This window comes from Phoca vitulina, unplaced genomic scaffold (genome assembly GCF_004348235.1).
Source record: "Phoca vitulina isolate PV1807 unplaced genomic scaffold, GSC_HSeal_1.0 scaffold22, whole genome shotgun sequence".
Classification (NCBI taxonomy): Eukaryota; Metazoa; Chordata; class Mammalia; order Carnivora; family Phocidae; genus Phoca; species Phoca vitulina.
In genome coordinates this window covers 18410439-18422509 of record NW_022589725.1, presented here as the reverse complement: position 1 = coordinate 18422509, position 12071 = coordinate 18410439, and the positions used below count along the sequence as shown (strand labels likewise).

The 12071-nt window shown below is 52.9% G+C and overlaps 1 protein-coding gene across 1 annotated transcript; it reads left to right on the top strand.

Moving 5' to 3' along the window:
* The first annotated feature begins 705 nt into the window (after nt 1-705).
* LRRN4 (leucine rich repeat neuronal 4) lies at nt 706-9290 on the top strand. Its single transcript, XM_032419963.1, has 4 exons — nt 706-1357; nt 2547-2751; nt 6209-6346; nt 8048-9290. The coding sequence occupies exons 1-4, from the start codon at nt 706-708 to the stop codon at nt 9288-9290; spliced, it is 2238 nt and encodes a 745-aa protein (XP_032275854.1).
* The last annotated feature ends 2781 nt before the right edge of the window (nt 9291-12071 follow it).

The window sequence follows — 12071 nt, the reverse complement described above, 5'->3', positions numbered from 1 at the left end:
TCGCTGGAACCAGCGTGAAGACCAGGAAATGCTCGGATCCAGGTTCCCAAGCCTCACAGCTTTCTGGGGGCTCTTTTCTTCCCAAAAGGCAACCCTGAGGGCCCTCTCAAGAGAAAGTTCTGCCCTCAGAACTCATTTTAAAACATGACCTGCAAACCAGGTCAAATGCAAATCGGACTCACCTGTGGCTGGGCAGTTGTAAGGGGGGAAAATGGAGGCAACTCAGTTTTGTTGGACTTGACAAAATCTCCCGGAAGTCCCATGTTTCTATTCCAGCAGAGCTTCTCCTGACTGGGGTCATTCACTGGCTCATTATTAATAGACGTTTCTGGAGCCGCATCTGTGCACCTGGGGAAAGTTTACAGCAATAAAGGGCACGGTCTCTTCCCTCCGGAAGCTCGTGCAATGGGGACAAGGGAGGAGGTGACTTGGAAGTTCAGGCCGGAGGGGACAGGTGAGGGAAGCCTTCTGCAAGAAGTCACCTGTGGATGCTAATCCGCAAGTGAATTCGAGGGAAGGGCATCGCTGGGAGCAGGAAGGGCAGGAGGGGCCACAGGAACGTCCCCCCCACCCCCCGACCCCGACCTTCGGGAAACATCCAGGGCCTGTGCTTCTCCTCAGAGTAGAGGAGCACATTTGCCCCTTCGTGCGGGGTTTCTGCGGATTTAAGGGGCCGTCGTGCTGTTGTCTCCGCAGCCACGCACCATGTGGTGGGCCCTGCTGCCGCTACCGCTGCTGCTGCCCACGGTGCTGCGCCCCAGCTGGGCAGGGCCACCCCAGGAGACGGGCCCTCTTTTCCGGCTCACTCGGCGGGACCCCCGGGAGAGCGGGACCAGCAACGCCACGGTGTCGCCGTGCGAGGGGCTGCCCGCCGCGGGAGCCTCGACCTTGACCCTCGCGAACCGCAGCCTGGAGCGCCTGCCCCGCTGCCTGCAGCCCGCGCTGCGCAGCCTAGACGGCAGCCACAACCTGCTGCGCGCCCTGAGCGCCGCCGAGCTCGGGCCCCTGGCGCGGCTGCAGGTGCTGACGCTGCGCCACAACCGCATCGCCGCGCTGCGCTGGGGCCCCGGCGGGCCGGCGGCGCTGCACACGCTGGACCTCAGCTACAACCGGCTGGCCGCGCTGCCGCCCTGCGCCCCGCCCGCGCTGCCCGGCCTCCGCTCGCTGGCGCTCGCCGGGAACCCGCTGCGGGCGCTGCAGCCCCGGGCCTTCGCCTGCCTCCCCGCGCTGCGCCTCCTCAACCTCTCCGGCACCGCGCTGGGCCGCGAGCCCGGGGCGGGCATCGCCGACGCGGCCTTCGCGGGAGCGGGCGGCGCGCTCGAGGTCCTGGACCTCAGCGGCACGTTCCTGGAGCGCGGTGAGTCCGGGCGGCGCCGGGAGTTCGGGGTGGGGGTGGCCGGGCTGGGCAGGCGCCCGCGGGGCGGGGCCGCGAACTTCCTCCGGAGGGGGGGGGGGGCGACCAGGGCGCCTGGCTCAAGGTGCTGCTCAAAAATAGCCCCTCCTCCATTTCCAGAGCCCAGCGGGCCCGGGTCAACTCCTGGAGGCCCAAGAGGTGGGGACTGTTATTATGGATCCCCGCTTTACTTAGGAGGGAACGAGGGCGCGGACAGGTGAATGACTGGCCCACGGTCTCCCAGCTCAGTAAGTGGTGGCTCCAAATCTGAGCCCAGGCCTTCGGGGGCGCAGAGCCCAAGTTTCGCCCCTTGTTCGCCTGCTACCCAGCAGAGCTGGCAAATGCTTGTAGAATGGCGACGTGGGGGCATCGCTTCGGGGCCGATGAATGAATGAATTTAGCACCAAACACGCCGTTAACCTGAAGCAGCAGATGCCTCCTGAGGATGAATTCATTGATTTTTCTACTTGGTTTGGCTCAACTTGTTTCTGTGAACGTTGAATCTTCAAACAAGACACATGTACTTGGCATGTTTTGACTGATTTCCAAGGTTGGTTTTGTTTAAAAAAAAAACAACACAAAACACTATATATGCCTATAATCACCTGTTCCACCGCAGACAGAAAAAAAGAGCGCGAATGGAAAACAGGGAAAGTGGCACATTCTCCATTTGTTAGGAGAGCCACGGAATTCGGTTTCCGGGCCTCATCTAGCCTTGCTCTTCCTCTCCTCCTTCCTTACCTCTCTCAAAGATGTCCCCACTTCTGGTAGCCATCAGAGTGAAGTCTGGGGTATTTCCCTGTGGAGTTTAACAAGAAGGTGGGCAACAGCAGCCTTGGAGACAGTGTCCTGGGTTCAAGTCCTCGCTCCATCCCTCCCCAGCTCTGTGGCCCTGGGCCTGTCCTTCTCCTCTCTGACTTTGGCTGCCCTGGGTCTGGAAGGAAGGAAGGAAGGAAGGAAAGACTGGTTGTCTCTGAAGGCTCTTCCAGCTGAGATGGCCTATGCTTCTGAGATTCCCACAGCTGCTAACTGCCCATGTTCAGCAATGGCCTTTTTGACTCACCTTGTCCCTCTCATTCTTTCCTTAATGCTGTGCTGGCCCCGCCGGTTTGTGCCTTCCTGGGTAGTGGGCAGTTTCCCCTCTGTATTTCAGTGCAGTCAGGGTGGATCAGAGACCTCCCGAAGCTCACATCTCTCTACCTGAGGAAGATGCCCAGGCTGAGAATTCTGGAGGGGGACATTTTCAAGATGACCCCCAACCTGCAGCAGCTGGATTGTCAAGACTCCTCAGCACTTACCTCTGTCCATACACACATCTTCCAAGACACTCCTCGCCTACAGGTCCTTCTATTCCAGAAGTAAGTGTTTCTAAGACGCACGTGAATCACATAACTGATTTCTGCCCATTACACTAAGTTGAACACGTGTAACCGTTTTATAGCACTAACCAGACCTTCATTCCTCTCCCTCCGCTCCTTCTCATCCTCGCTGGACTTCTGTTCTTCCTCATCCTTTGGGTGATATCTTGGTCAGGTACCGGATAGTCCATCGGCCTAATAACCATGCAACTCAGTCTTGTCCAGAGTAATAGTAAAACTTCAAACTCTCATGCATGTAAAGTTTCCTTTAAGCCCAGGCTGAGAAACTTTCAGTGGGAAGAGGGTATGAGGCATCAGGTTCTTCTCTATTTCTGGATCCACCTGCTTCCCCCCCCCAACCCCAGGGATTTATGCAGTTCAGCCCTTCCAAGGTTTGAATGGGTCTAGGGAGGAAAGGTGAGAGGGTAGAAGGGTTCTACTTGCAGTTGGAACCCAGGGTCAGTCCTTCCAGGCCTGGTTGTCCAAAGTGTCACTGTATTCACCCTCCTCATCGAGAGAAGCTCCTGTCCTGACTTCCGCAGGAAGGGCAGCATCCCTGTGAAGATGACCCCAGGCCACCTCCTTTCCTGGGGCCCTCATCTGGGCCCCAGGAAGCACCTTTGCCCCATCATCACTTTTAAAGTAGCCACCTCTCTCTTTCCTCTGCTAGCTCCAGCCACAACCAGAGTGTTCACTTTGGGGTTTGTCATGGGAGAAAAGGAAACAGAACATGCAGAGCACTTAGCTCAGCACCTGGCACATGTTGTGAGCTGTACCATTCGTGAAGATGATATGGTGGCTGTGAAGAAGGTGACATCGTGTTGGTAATGATGGTGAACTGGTGACAGTGATGGTAATCGTGATGGTGATTGTGGTGGTGGTGATGTTGGTGAGAGGGATTTCCTCTCTGGCTCAGACTCCTCTTCTGAGCTTCAGACTTGTATGTAAGGTAGCAGATGTGGAGTCCCCCTGCCCCCGGCTCAAATCCTGACTCCATCCCCAGTCACACACCCCGTCTCTGCGGAGCCCAGGTTAAGAACGCTTGCGATCCAGTCACTACATTCAGCCAAGAGGTCTGTCTAAATCATAATCCGATTGAGTCTCTTGCCAAATGGAAACCTTGCAGCGCTTCCTGAAGGAGAAGGTTAAATTCCTTCTGGCTCATCCTAGTTCCCCCTCCCTCCCCCAACCGTACCACCTCTGCTCCAGCTGGTGGGGGGAGGGGGGAAGGAAGCAGCCACTTGCTTTCTTGGTGCTTTCCAGCGTCTCCATCTGCTCTGCTGGACCCTCTCTCCCCTTCGCAGCCTGGCCTACTCGCAGCTCTCCTTAGCTCACCCACAGCCTCCCCTGGGGGCTGTGCTAAATACCGAGTCACGTTTGGCTGCCCTGGCGTGGCCGGCACGCACCAGTGAGAGGATGGCCACCTTCCTTGCTGCTCGGCCAACCAGTGTGCCCCAAAGCCCTCTGCGGCCCCCTCTGACATGCAGGGGGGGGGCAATAGTTCAGCAAAGAAGTGAAAAGAGGGGGCACCTGGGTGGCTCAGTCGGTTAAGCGTCTGCCTTCAGCTCAGGTCATGATCCCAGGGTCCTAGGATAGAGCCCCACGTTGGGCTCCCTGCTCAGCGGGGAGCCTGCTTCTCCCTCTCCCTCTGCCCGCCACTCTGCCTACTAGTGCTCTCTGTCAAATAAATAAATAAAAATCTTAAAAAATAAATAAAAAAAAGAAGTGAAAAGAGGTTATTTAGGAGAGCAAGTGAACCTTCTTTCACCCTAGGGCTCTGTAAGTTCAGATGCAGAGACACGCAGCACACACCAGGATGTGAGCCAGGCCCTCCCGTACCTCCCGTGTGGGTGGTGATTCGACTTGATTTTATCACACGCAAGTTACATCGGTGACAGAAAGGGCCACCGGATAAAGAAAGGACTCATTTTCCTTATCTGTAAAATGAGCAAAGTATTATTCTGTCACTGAATTGTCGTAATGATGTCGGTGAGCTAATGAATGTAAAGCCCTGGGTAATGTTAACTGCTCAAAAAGATGATAATCCTTTTTCCTTCCCCCCCTTCAGGCAAAAAGAAAAATACTTCCTTGGCATGCTGAAGTGCTAAGTAAATTCTCCTTCTAAGACTTCTACTCTAGCTCTGTGAAATCTGCTGAAAACAAGCATGCATATATGTATATACTCATATTGTGCATTAAGCTTCCAGATAAATAGCACACACATATATCTGGTGTTCCAGAGGGGACAACTGTCCGGTCCCCACCACCCCGGAGTGTTAGAGCGGGTCTGGGGAGTGGGTCCGTCCTCACCTAGGATGTGAGCATCTCCCACAGAGCAGCTGGGGAAGGCAGATGGTTCCCAGGCGGGTGGAGGAAAGCCAGCCTTTGGTCAGAAGAAACCTGAAGGTAAAGTGCAGCAACTGTTGCCCAAGATGAAGTATAACTGAGGCCAGGGGACTCAAGGAGTTGAGAAAGTTGAGGCCAAATGCTCTGTAAGACTCTAGGGAAGAAAGAGCCAAGTATTGGGAGGGGACCTGCCATTGCTGGGTGTGTTAGACCCTTTGCAAAATGGCCCCGCGTCATTCCTCCCATCCTTGTAGACATGCCCCTTTGCAATGTGACTTTGCAGCTCCTCCCACCAAGAATTGGAGTCTATTCTCCACCTCTTGAAGCTGGACTTGGCCTTGGGACATTAGCAAAAGGGACGTAAGTAGAAACTTGAAAGCAGTTGAGGATTGGAGCTTTCCTTTCCAGGCTGGTGGGGAGCCCCCCTCCAACCCCACCACCATGTGCACTAGCCTGGGCTAGCCTCCTGAATGATGAGGAGTATATGGAGGGAGGCCCCAGCAAACCTAGTTGAGTCTCCATATATGTGAGGCCATCCTAGATCTTCCAGCCCCACTGAGCTGGTCCAGACCACAAGAACCACAGACTCATGAGAAAAAACAAATATTTGTTGTTTTAAGCTACTAAGTTTTGGGGAAATTTCTACCCAGCAAGAGCTTAACTGATACACTCCAGCGAGGCATCTTCCAAAGGACTGGTGTTGAGTGCCATCAACAACAGTTCAACTGCGATAGTACATACTCAAGACTGTTCTCATTAATAAAGAGCTTCTGCCATTTCTTGTGACTGGTCTATAATCACAATATCTTACTTTTGTGTGGACACTTACACTTTTAAACAGTTTCATTATCACAGACTCTTTTTGATATAACAAATGGGCAGGGGAGTACTGTCTCCATTTGATATGTGGGGTGATAGTGACTGAGTTGGGTTGGTATCTCCACTTTACAGATGATGAAAAAAAATGAAGTCTGAGGTCATTAAAGAGTTTTGTCCAAAGTAGTATCATCTAACCCCTAACAGAATGGTTTTGCAAGTGACACCACCATGGCTCTCTGGGAATAGTTTTGACTTGGTTTTTAAAGCCTGACTTGATTTTTTTGTGTTTCAGCTGCAACTTGAGTTTCTTCCCTCCTTGGAGCCTGCATGCCTCCCAGGTCCTGTCCGTCAGCCTCTTTGGCAACCCCCTCATTTGCAGCTGTGAATTGTCCTGGCTCCTCAGGCATGCAAAGAGGACTGTCCTAAGCAGGTAACACATTTACAAAGCAGATGACTAAGAGGTGAGCAGAAATTCTCACAGCTTATGGCTTGCTCTTCTTGGGCAGGTTGGCAGTGTTGGGCATGGTGGCCACTCCCCATGTAGTCACACTCAGGGTCCCCCAGTGATCAAGACTCTTCATTCCAGGGGCGCCTGGGTGGCTCAGTCGTTAAGCGTCTGCCTTCGGCTCAGGTCATGATCCCAGGTCCTGGGATCGAGCCCCGCATCAGGCTCCCTGCTCCGCGGGAAGCCTGCTTCTCCCTCTCCCACTCCTCTGCTTGTGTTCCTGCTCTCGCTATCTCTCTCCCTCTGTTAAATAAATAAATAAAATCTTTAAAAAAAAAAAAAAAAAAGACTCTTCATTCCAGCCAGCCAGAGTGACAGAGAGCATGGAGGAACAGACATGACGGTTTTAATAGGCCAAGCCAGGAGGTGGGGCTCCTCACTTCCCCAGCATCTCATTGGCCAAATGTCAGTTGCAGGCCACACCTACTATAAGGAGGCTGGGAAATGTAGTCTAGTTTTGTGCCCAGTAGGAAAAAAAAAGATGGGCTAAGTGAACAGCTAGATTAACTCCACCAAGACAGTCTTATCTTTGTTCCATTTTACGGACAAGTGGGTGGGGGCCCAAAGAGAGGAGGTGCTTGCTTAGGTTCATGCAGCTGTTGGGTGGAGGAGGCAGGATCTATCTTCCTCCAAAATGGTGGGGGTGGCTCTTAACCACTGGGCCCCACTAGTGAGTCCCCAAGATGCAGCCTGGTCCCCTGCATCATTCAGTCCAAGGCCGATGGACTTACAGAGCTCTTACGGGACAGGGGAAAAAGAAGTCCTTCAAAGACTTCCCATTGGCTGTTGGCTAGAAGAGCTGTTTTTGCAGTGGGGAGCCATGCCCAGGCTGGCCACCAGGAGAGAATGGGGGCTGGCTGGGGACACCTCTGGTCATGAGTACCCTCAACCCAGCTCCACTAGCCCCTCTGGCTCACTTTAGGAGACACCTCCCCCCATCCTGTGCGATTTTTTTTCATGTCCCACCCAAACCCAGCTATGAGGTGGGAATCAGTCTGCCCCCATCCCCTTCATGTTACCTCCAAAGATAAGGCCCCAGGCCCTTTGCAGTGAAGGGTCTCACTACAGTATTAGTGAAGAGGTTGAGAGTGCAGCCTCTTCACAGCACTTACTACTTTTGATTTTGGCTGTGTTACTGAACCTCTCTGTGCCTCTACTTCCTCATCTGTAAAATGGGGATAATAGTGGCTACCTCATAAGGTTATACAGATTAAATTAGTTGGTACAGTAAAGTGCTAACAGTAGTCACTAGCATATGGCAAGGACTCAGAAAATGTTAGCTCGTGTGAGAATTATTACTAGTAGTCAGCCAGGAAGCAGATAGGTGACAACAAAATGGCAGACTAGGAGAACCGGAACCAGCATTCACAGTGCCTGCCCTGGGTTTAGGTTCTGCCACTTGCTATCTCGGGCAGTTAGTTCCTCTTGCTGAGCTTCTGTTTCTTTCTCTGCCCAATGGGAATGATGAGGGAAGCCCCCTCCACAGGTTGCCCTGAGGGTCAGGGAAGTGAAGGACCGAGAGTGTGCCGCCCGTGGTACCTGGCAGACATGTTGACGGGGTTTGATGAGAGGGATCGTCTGCACCGAGGACTCAAACACCTTCTAACTGGTTGGCCTTCCCTTTAGGGCAGCGGACACTGAGTGTGTACCAGCTTCAGGGTCCCAAGACACCTTCTCGGCCCCTCTCTCGCTGACCCAGCTGCCCACTGTGTGCCGTCTGGACCAAAGCACCACCCTCCTCGATTCCAGCTCGCCCTACTCTGTTCCCTTCGCCCACGCACCGTCTACACAGGGTCTCACCACCCCACCGAGCACGGCCCCCTCCACTCGACCGGTGGAAGCTGGGCAGAGCGTCACCAAGCCCCCCTCCCTCCCCGCGGATTCCGCCACGCAAACTGCATGGTCACACAGCGCCGTCAAGGTGGGGACCGCCCCCTCCCCGGCCACCTCCACAGCAGATCCCAGCCACTCCGGCGCTCTGCGCAGGGCTGCAAGCACAGCTGGGACAGAGCCCCAAGAAGAACACGCTGCCATGCTGGGCCATGCGCCTCACGTCTCAGCTGCCTCCACCGCCTCGGCCAGCAAACACCCTGGGCTCTTCCCTACCCCCTGGAGCCCAGCGCGGACGCCCCAGCCCGACTGCACGACACAGGCCACCCCGCAGGCGCCCCACCCGAGTCCTTCCGAGGGCGCGATTCCCATCTTGCTGTTGGACGACTCCAGCGAGGAGGAGGAGGAGGGGCAGAAGGAGGAGGTGGGCGCGCTTCCCCAGGATGTCCCCTGTGATTACCACCCCTGCAAGCACCTCCAGACCCCGTGCGCGGAGCTGCAGAGGCGCTCGCGGTGCCGGTGCCCCGGCCTCAGCGGGGAAGACACCCTCCCGGACCCCCCCAGGCTGCAGGCGGTGACCGAGACCACCGACACGTCGGCCCTGGTCCGCTGGTGCGCCCCCAACTCGGTGGTGCGCGGCTACCAGATGCGCTACTCTCCCGAGGGCCGGCCGGGGAACCAGTCGGTGACGGTGGTGGCGGACATCTACGCCACCGCCCGGCAGCACCCCCTGTACGGGCTCTCGCCGGGCACCACGTACCGCGTGTGCGTCCTGGCCGCCAACCGGGCGGGCCTGAGCCAGCCGCCGGCCTCGGGCTGGACGCGGGCGTGCGCCGCCTTCACCACCAAGCCCAGCTTCGTGCTCATCTTCGCGGGGCTGTGCGCCGCCTGCGGCCTGCTGCTCGTCACCACCGTGCTGCTCGCCGCGTGTCTGTGCAGGCGGGGCCGGTCGCCACGTCCGCAGCGCCATGACACGCACCTGGTGGCCTACAAAAACCCAGCCTTCGACTACCCGCTCAAGCTCCAGACGCTCAGTTAGCTCAGCGCCCCCTCCTCCACTCGAACTCGAGCTGAGGAACCGGCCACCTGTGTGCCGAAAAGAAGATACAGAGGGTCAAAGGTGACCCCGTCAGCTCAGAATGCCTCTAATTTCCTGTGAAGCCAGCACTCTGCCATTTCTGCAGTTTCTCAGTCCGAGGAACCACTGCCTTCCCCGCCTTCTACTTCTCTGTTCCCAGAAACGTTAGGGTTCACACCAGACCACCCCCGTTGCCGCGGGTCATCCTTGTGTGTTATTTGGGTTTTTCAGCAGTCAATGCCCCTTGGCGTCCAAGCGAATAGATTGGGTGTGAAAGTAGGGAGAGAGAAAACAGTTCACACAATTCAGTCTCTTTTGCCATATTGGAAGTGACATCCTCAAGTCATTTCAGGGAAGTTCCCTCGTGGTCAAGCTCTGGCTAAGGCACCTGGATTCAAGGAAGCAACTCCAGTGGATTCTTAATCTGAGAACTGGGGGTAAAGGAGAACTACTGGTTATGTTTCCTGAGGCCGTCCTGGTTTATTGCGTTTATTGGCAAAAAAAAAAGTGCTTCAAGCTTTGTAGTTATCTTCTGGGAACATCTGTGAAACACAAGGATAAGCTGTCCTTTTTAAAGTCATTTTTTACTGCACTTCTCCATAGTCTAAGTGGTCAAAGAAACTATGAACTCCTTTTCTTAAGAAAGCTTAATATGGTCACTTTCAAGACTTGGTCTTTTAAGAGAGAAGAGATGAACAAAAGAGAACCTCAGGGCTCTAGCTAGAGGCCAAAGCATTTTGCTCTCCATTGCATCAAACAATGCCTTCATGATTTGTATCTGAGTGTGGGCAACGCCTTCCGACAGCGCTTTTCACTTGTATACCAACTTTAAAAAAATGATTTTATAAAATTACTCTGTGGGTCATATTTCTAGATTTTAATTTTCTACGTTAGTATTTATTTCACTTCTCTGTGACTACTGTAACAGTTACCACAAACTGGGTGGCTTAAAACAACAGAAATTTATTCTTACAGTTCAGGCCAGAAAACCACAACCAAGGTATCAGCAGGAGTGGTCTCTTCTGGAGACTCTGAGAATTGTTCCATGCCTGGCCTGGTGGCTGGCAGTCCTGGGTGCTCCTTGGCTTGTGGATAAATCCAATCAATGCCTCCATTGTCTTATGGCATTCTGTGTGTCCAAATTTCCCTCTTTAAAAAAAATGTTTCTCCCCCCATCTTTACAGAGATATAATTGACATATAACTTTGTGTAAGTTTACAATATACAACCTAATGATCTGATACACATATATATTAGGAAATGAAGGTTACCTTCACTTCACATGGTGTGTGGTAAGGACTTCTAAGACCTACTTTCTAAGCAACTTTCAAGTATACATTAACTATAATCATCATGCTGTCTTCTGGGGATCATTAGATCTCTAGAACTTACTCATAACTGGAAGTTTGTACCCTTTGACCACATTCACCCATTGTCCCCCACCCCTATGAACCACCAATCTACTGCTGTTTCTAGGAGTTGGGTGTTTTTTGTTTTTAGATTCTACATATAAGTGGAATCATATAGAATTTGTCCTCTGCCTATCTCACTTGGTATAGTGCCCTCAAGTTCCATCCATATTGTTGCAAATGGCAGGATTTCCATTTTATCGTTGAATATTACTGTCTCTATATATTTATACCACATTTTATCCACTCATCCATTGACACTTGGGTTGTTTCCATGTCTTGGCTGTTGTAAAGAATGCTGCAGTGAACATGGGGTTCAGATCTCTTCTTCAAGATGATTTCATTTCCTTCCAGTATATACCCAGAAGTCAAACTTCCCTCTTAAGGACACTAAGCATTAGATTAAGGCCTACACAAATCCAGTAGGACTTCATCCTAATATGATTACATCTGCAACGATCCCATTTCTAAGTAGGTCACAATCACAGGTACCAGGGCTTAGAACTTGAATATTATCTTTTCGGGAGACACAATTCAACCCCAAACAGCATTTATTTCTGTAAAAAAAAAAAATCAAGGAGCGCCTGGGTGGCTCAGTCAGTTAAGTGTCTGCCTTCAGCTCAGGTCTTATCTCAGGGTCCTGGCATCCAGCCCCAGGTCAGGTTCCCTGCTCAGAGGGGAGACTGCTTCTCCCTCTCCCTCTGGCCCTCCCCGCCCCCAGGTTCATGCTCTCTTTAATAAATAAAATCTTAAAAAAAAAAAAATCAAGTTTGGGCGCCTGGGTGGCTCAGTCGGTTAAGCGTCTGCCTTCGGCTCAGGTCATGATCCCAGGGTCCTGGGATGGAGCCCTGGGTTAAGGCCCCCTGCTCAGTGGGGAGTCTGTTTCTGCCCCTCCCCCCACTTGTGTTCCCTCTTAAATAAATAAGATCTTTTTTTTTTTTAAAGATTTTATTTATTTGACAGAGAGAGACACAGCGAGAGGGAACACAAGTAGGGCGAGTGGGAGAGGGAGAAGCAGGCTTCCCACCAAGCAGGGAGCCCGATGCGGGGCTCGATCCCAGGACCCTGGGATCACGACCTGAGCCGAAGGCAGATGCTTAACGACTGAGCCACCCAGGCGCCCCAATAAATAAGATCTTTAAGAAAAACAAACAAAACCCATTAAGTTTGATTCCCACGTATCGTTTCCAAAACCATGCTGCAGAAACTCAATATATCCAAGTTTGACCTCAATAGGTATTTGAAGTTTAGAAAAGGCTTCCCAAAATTCTAAGGCGGATCCCAAGCAAGTTTCATCAGATATGTAACCAAGAGAATTGGACTAAGCAATCTT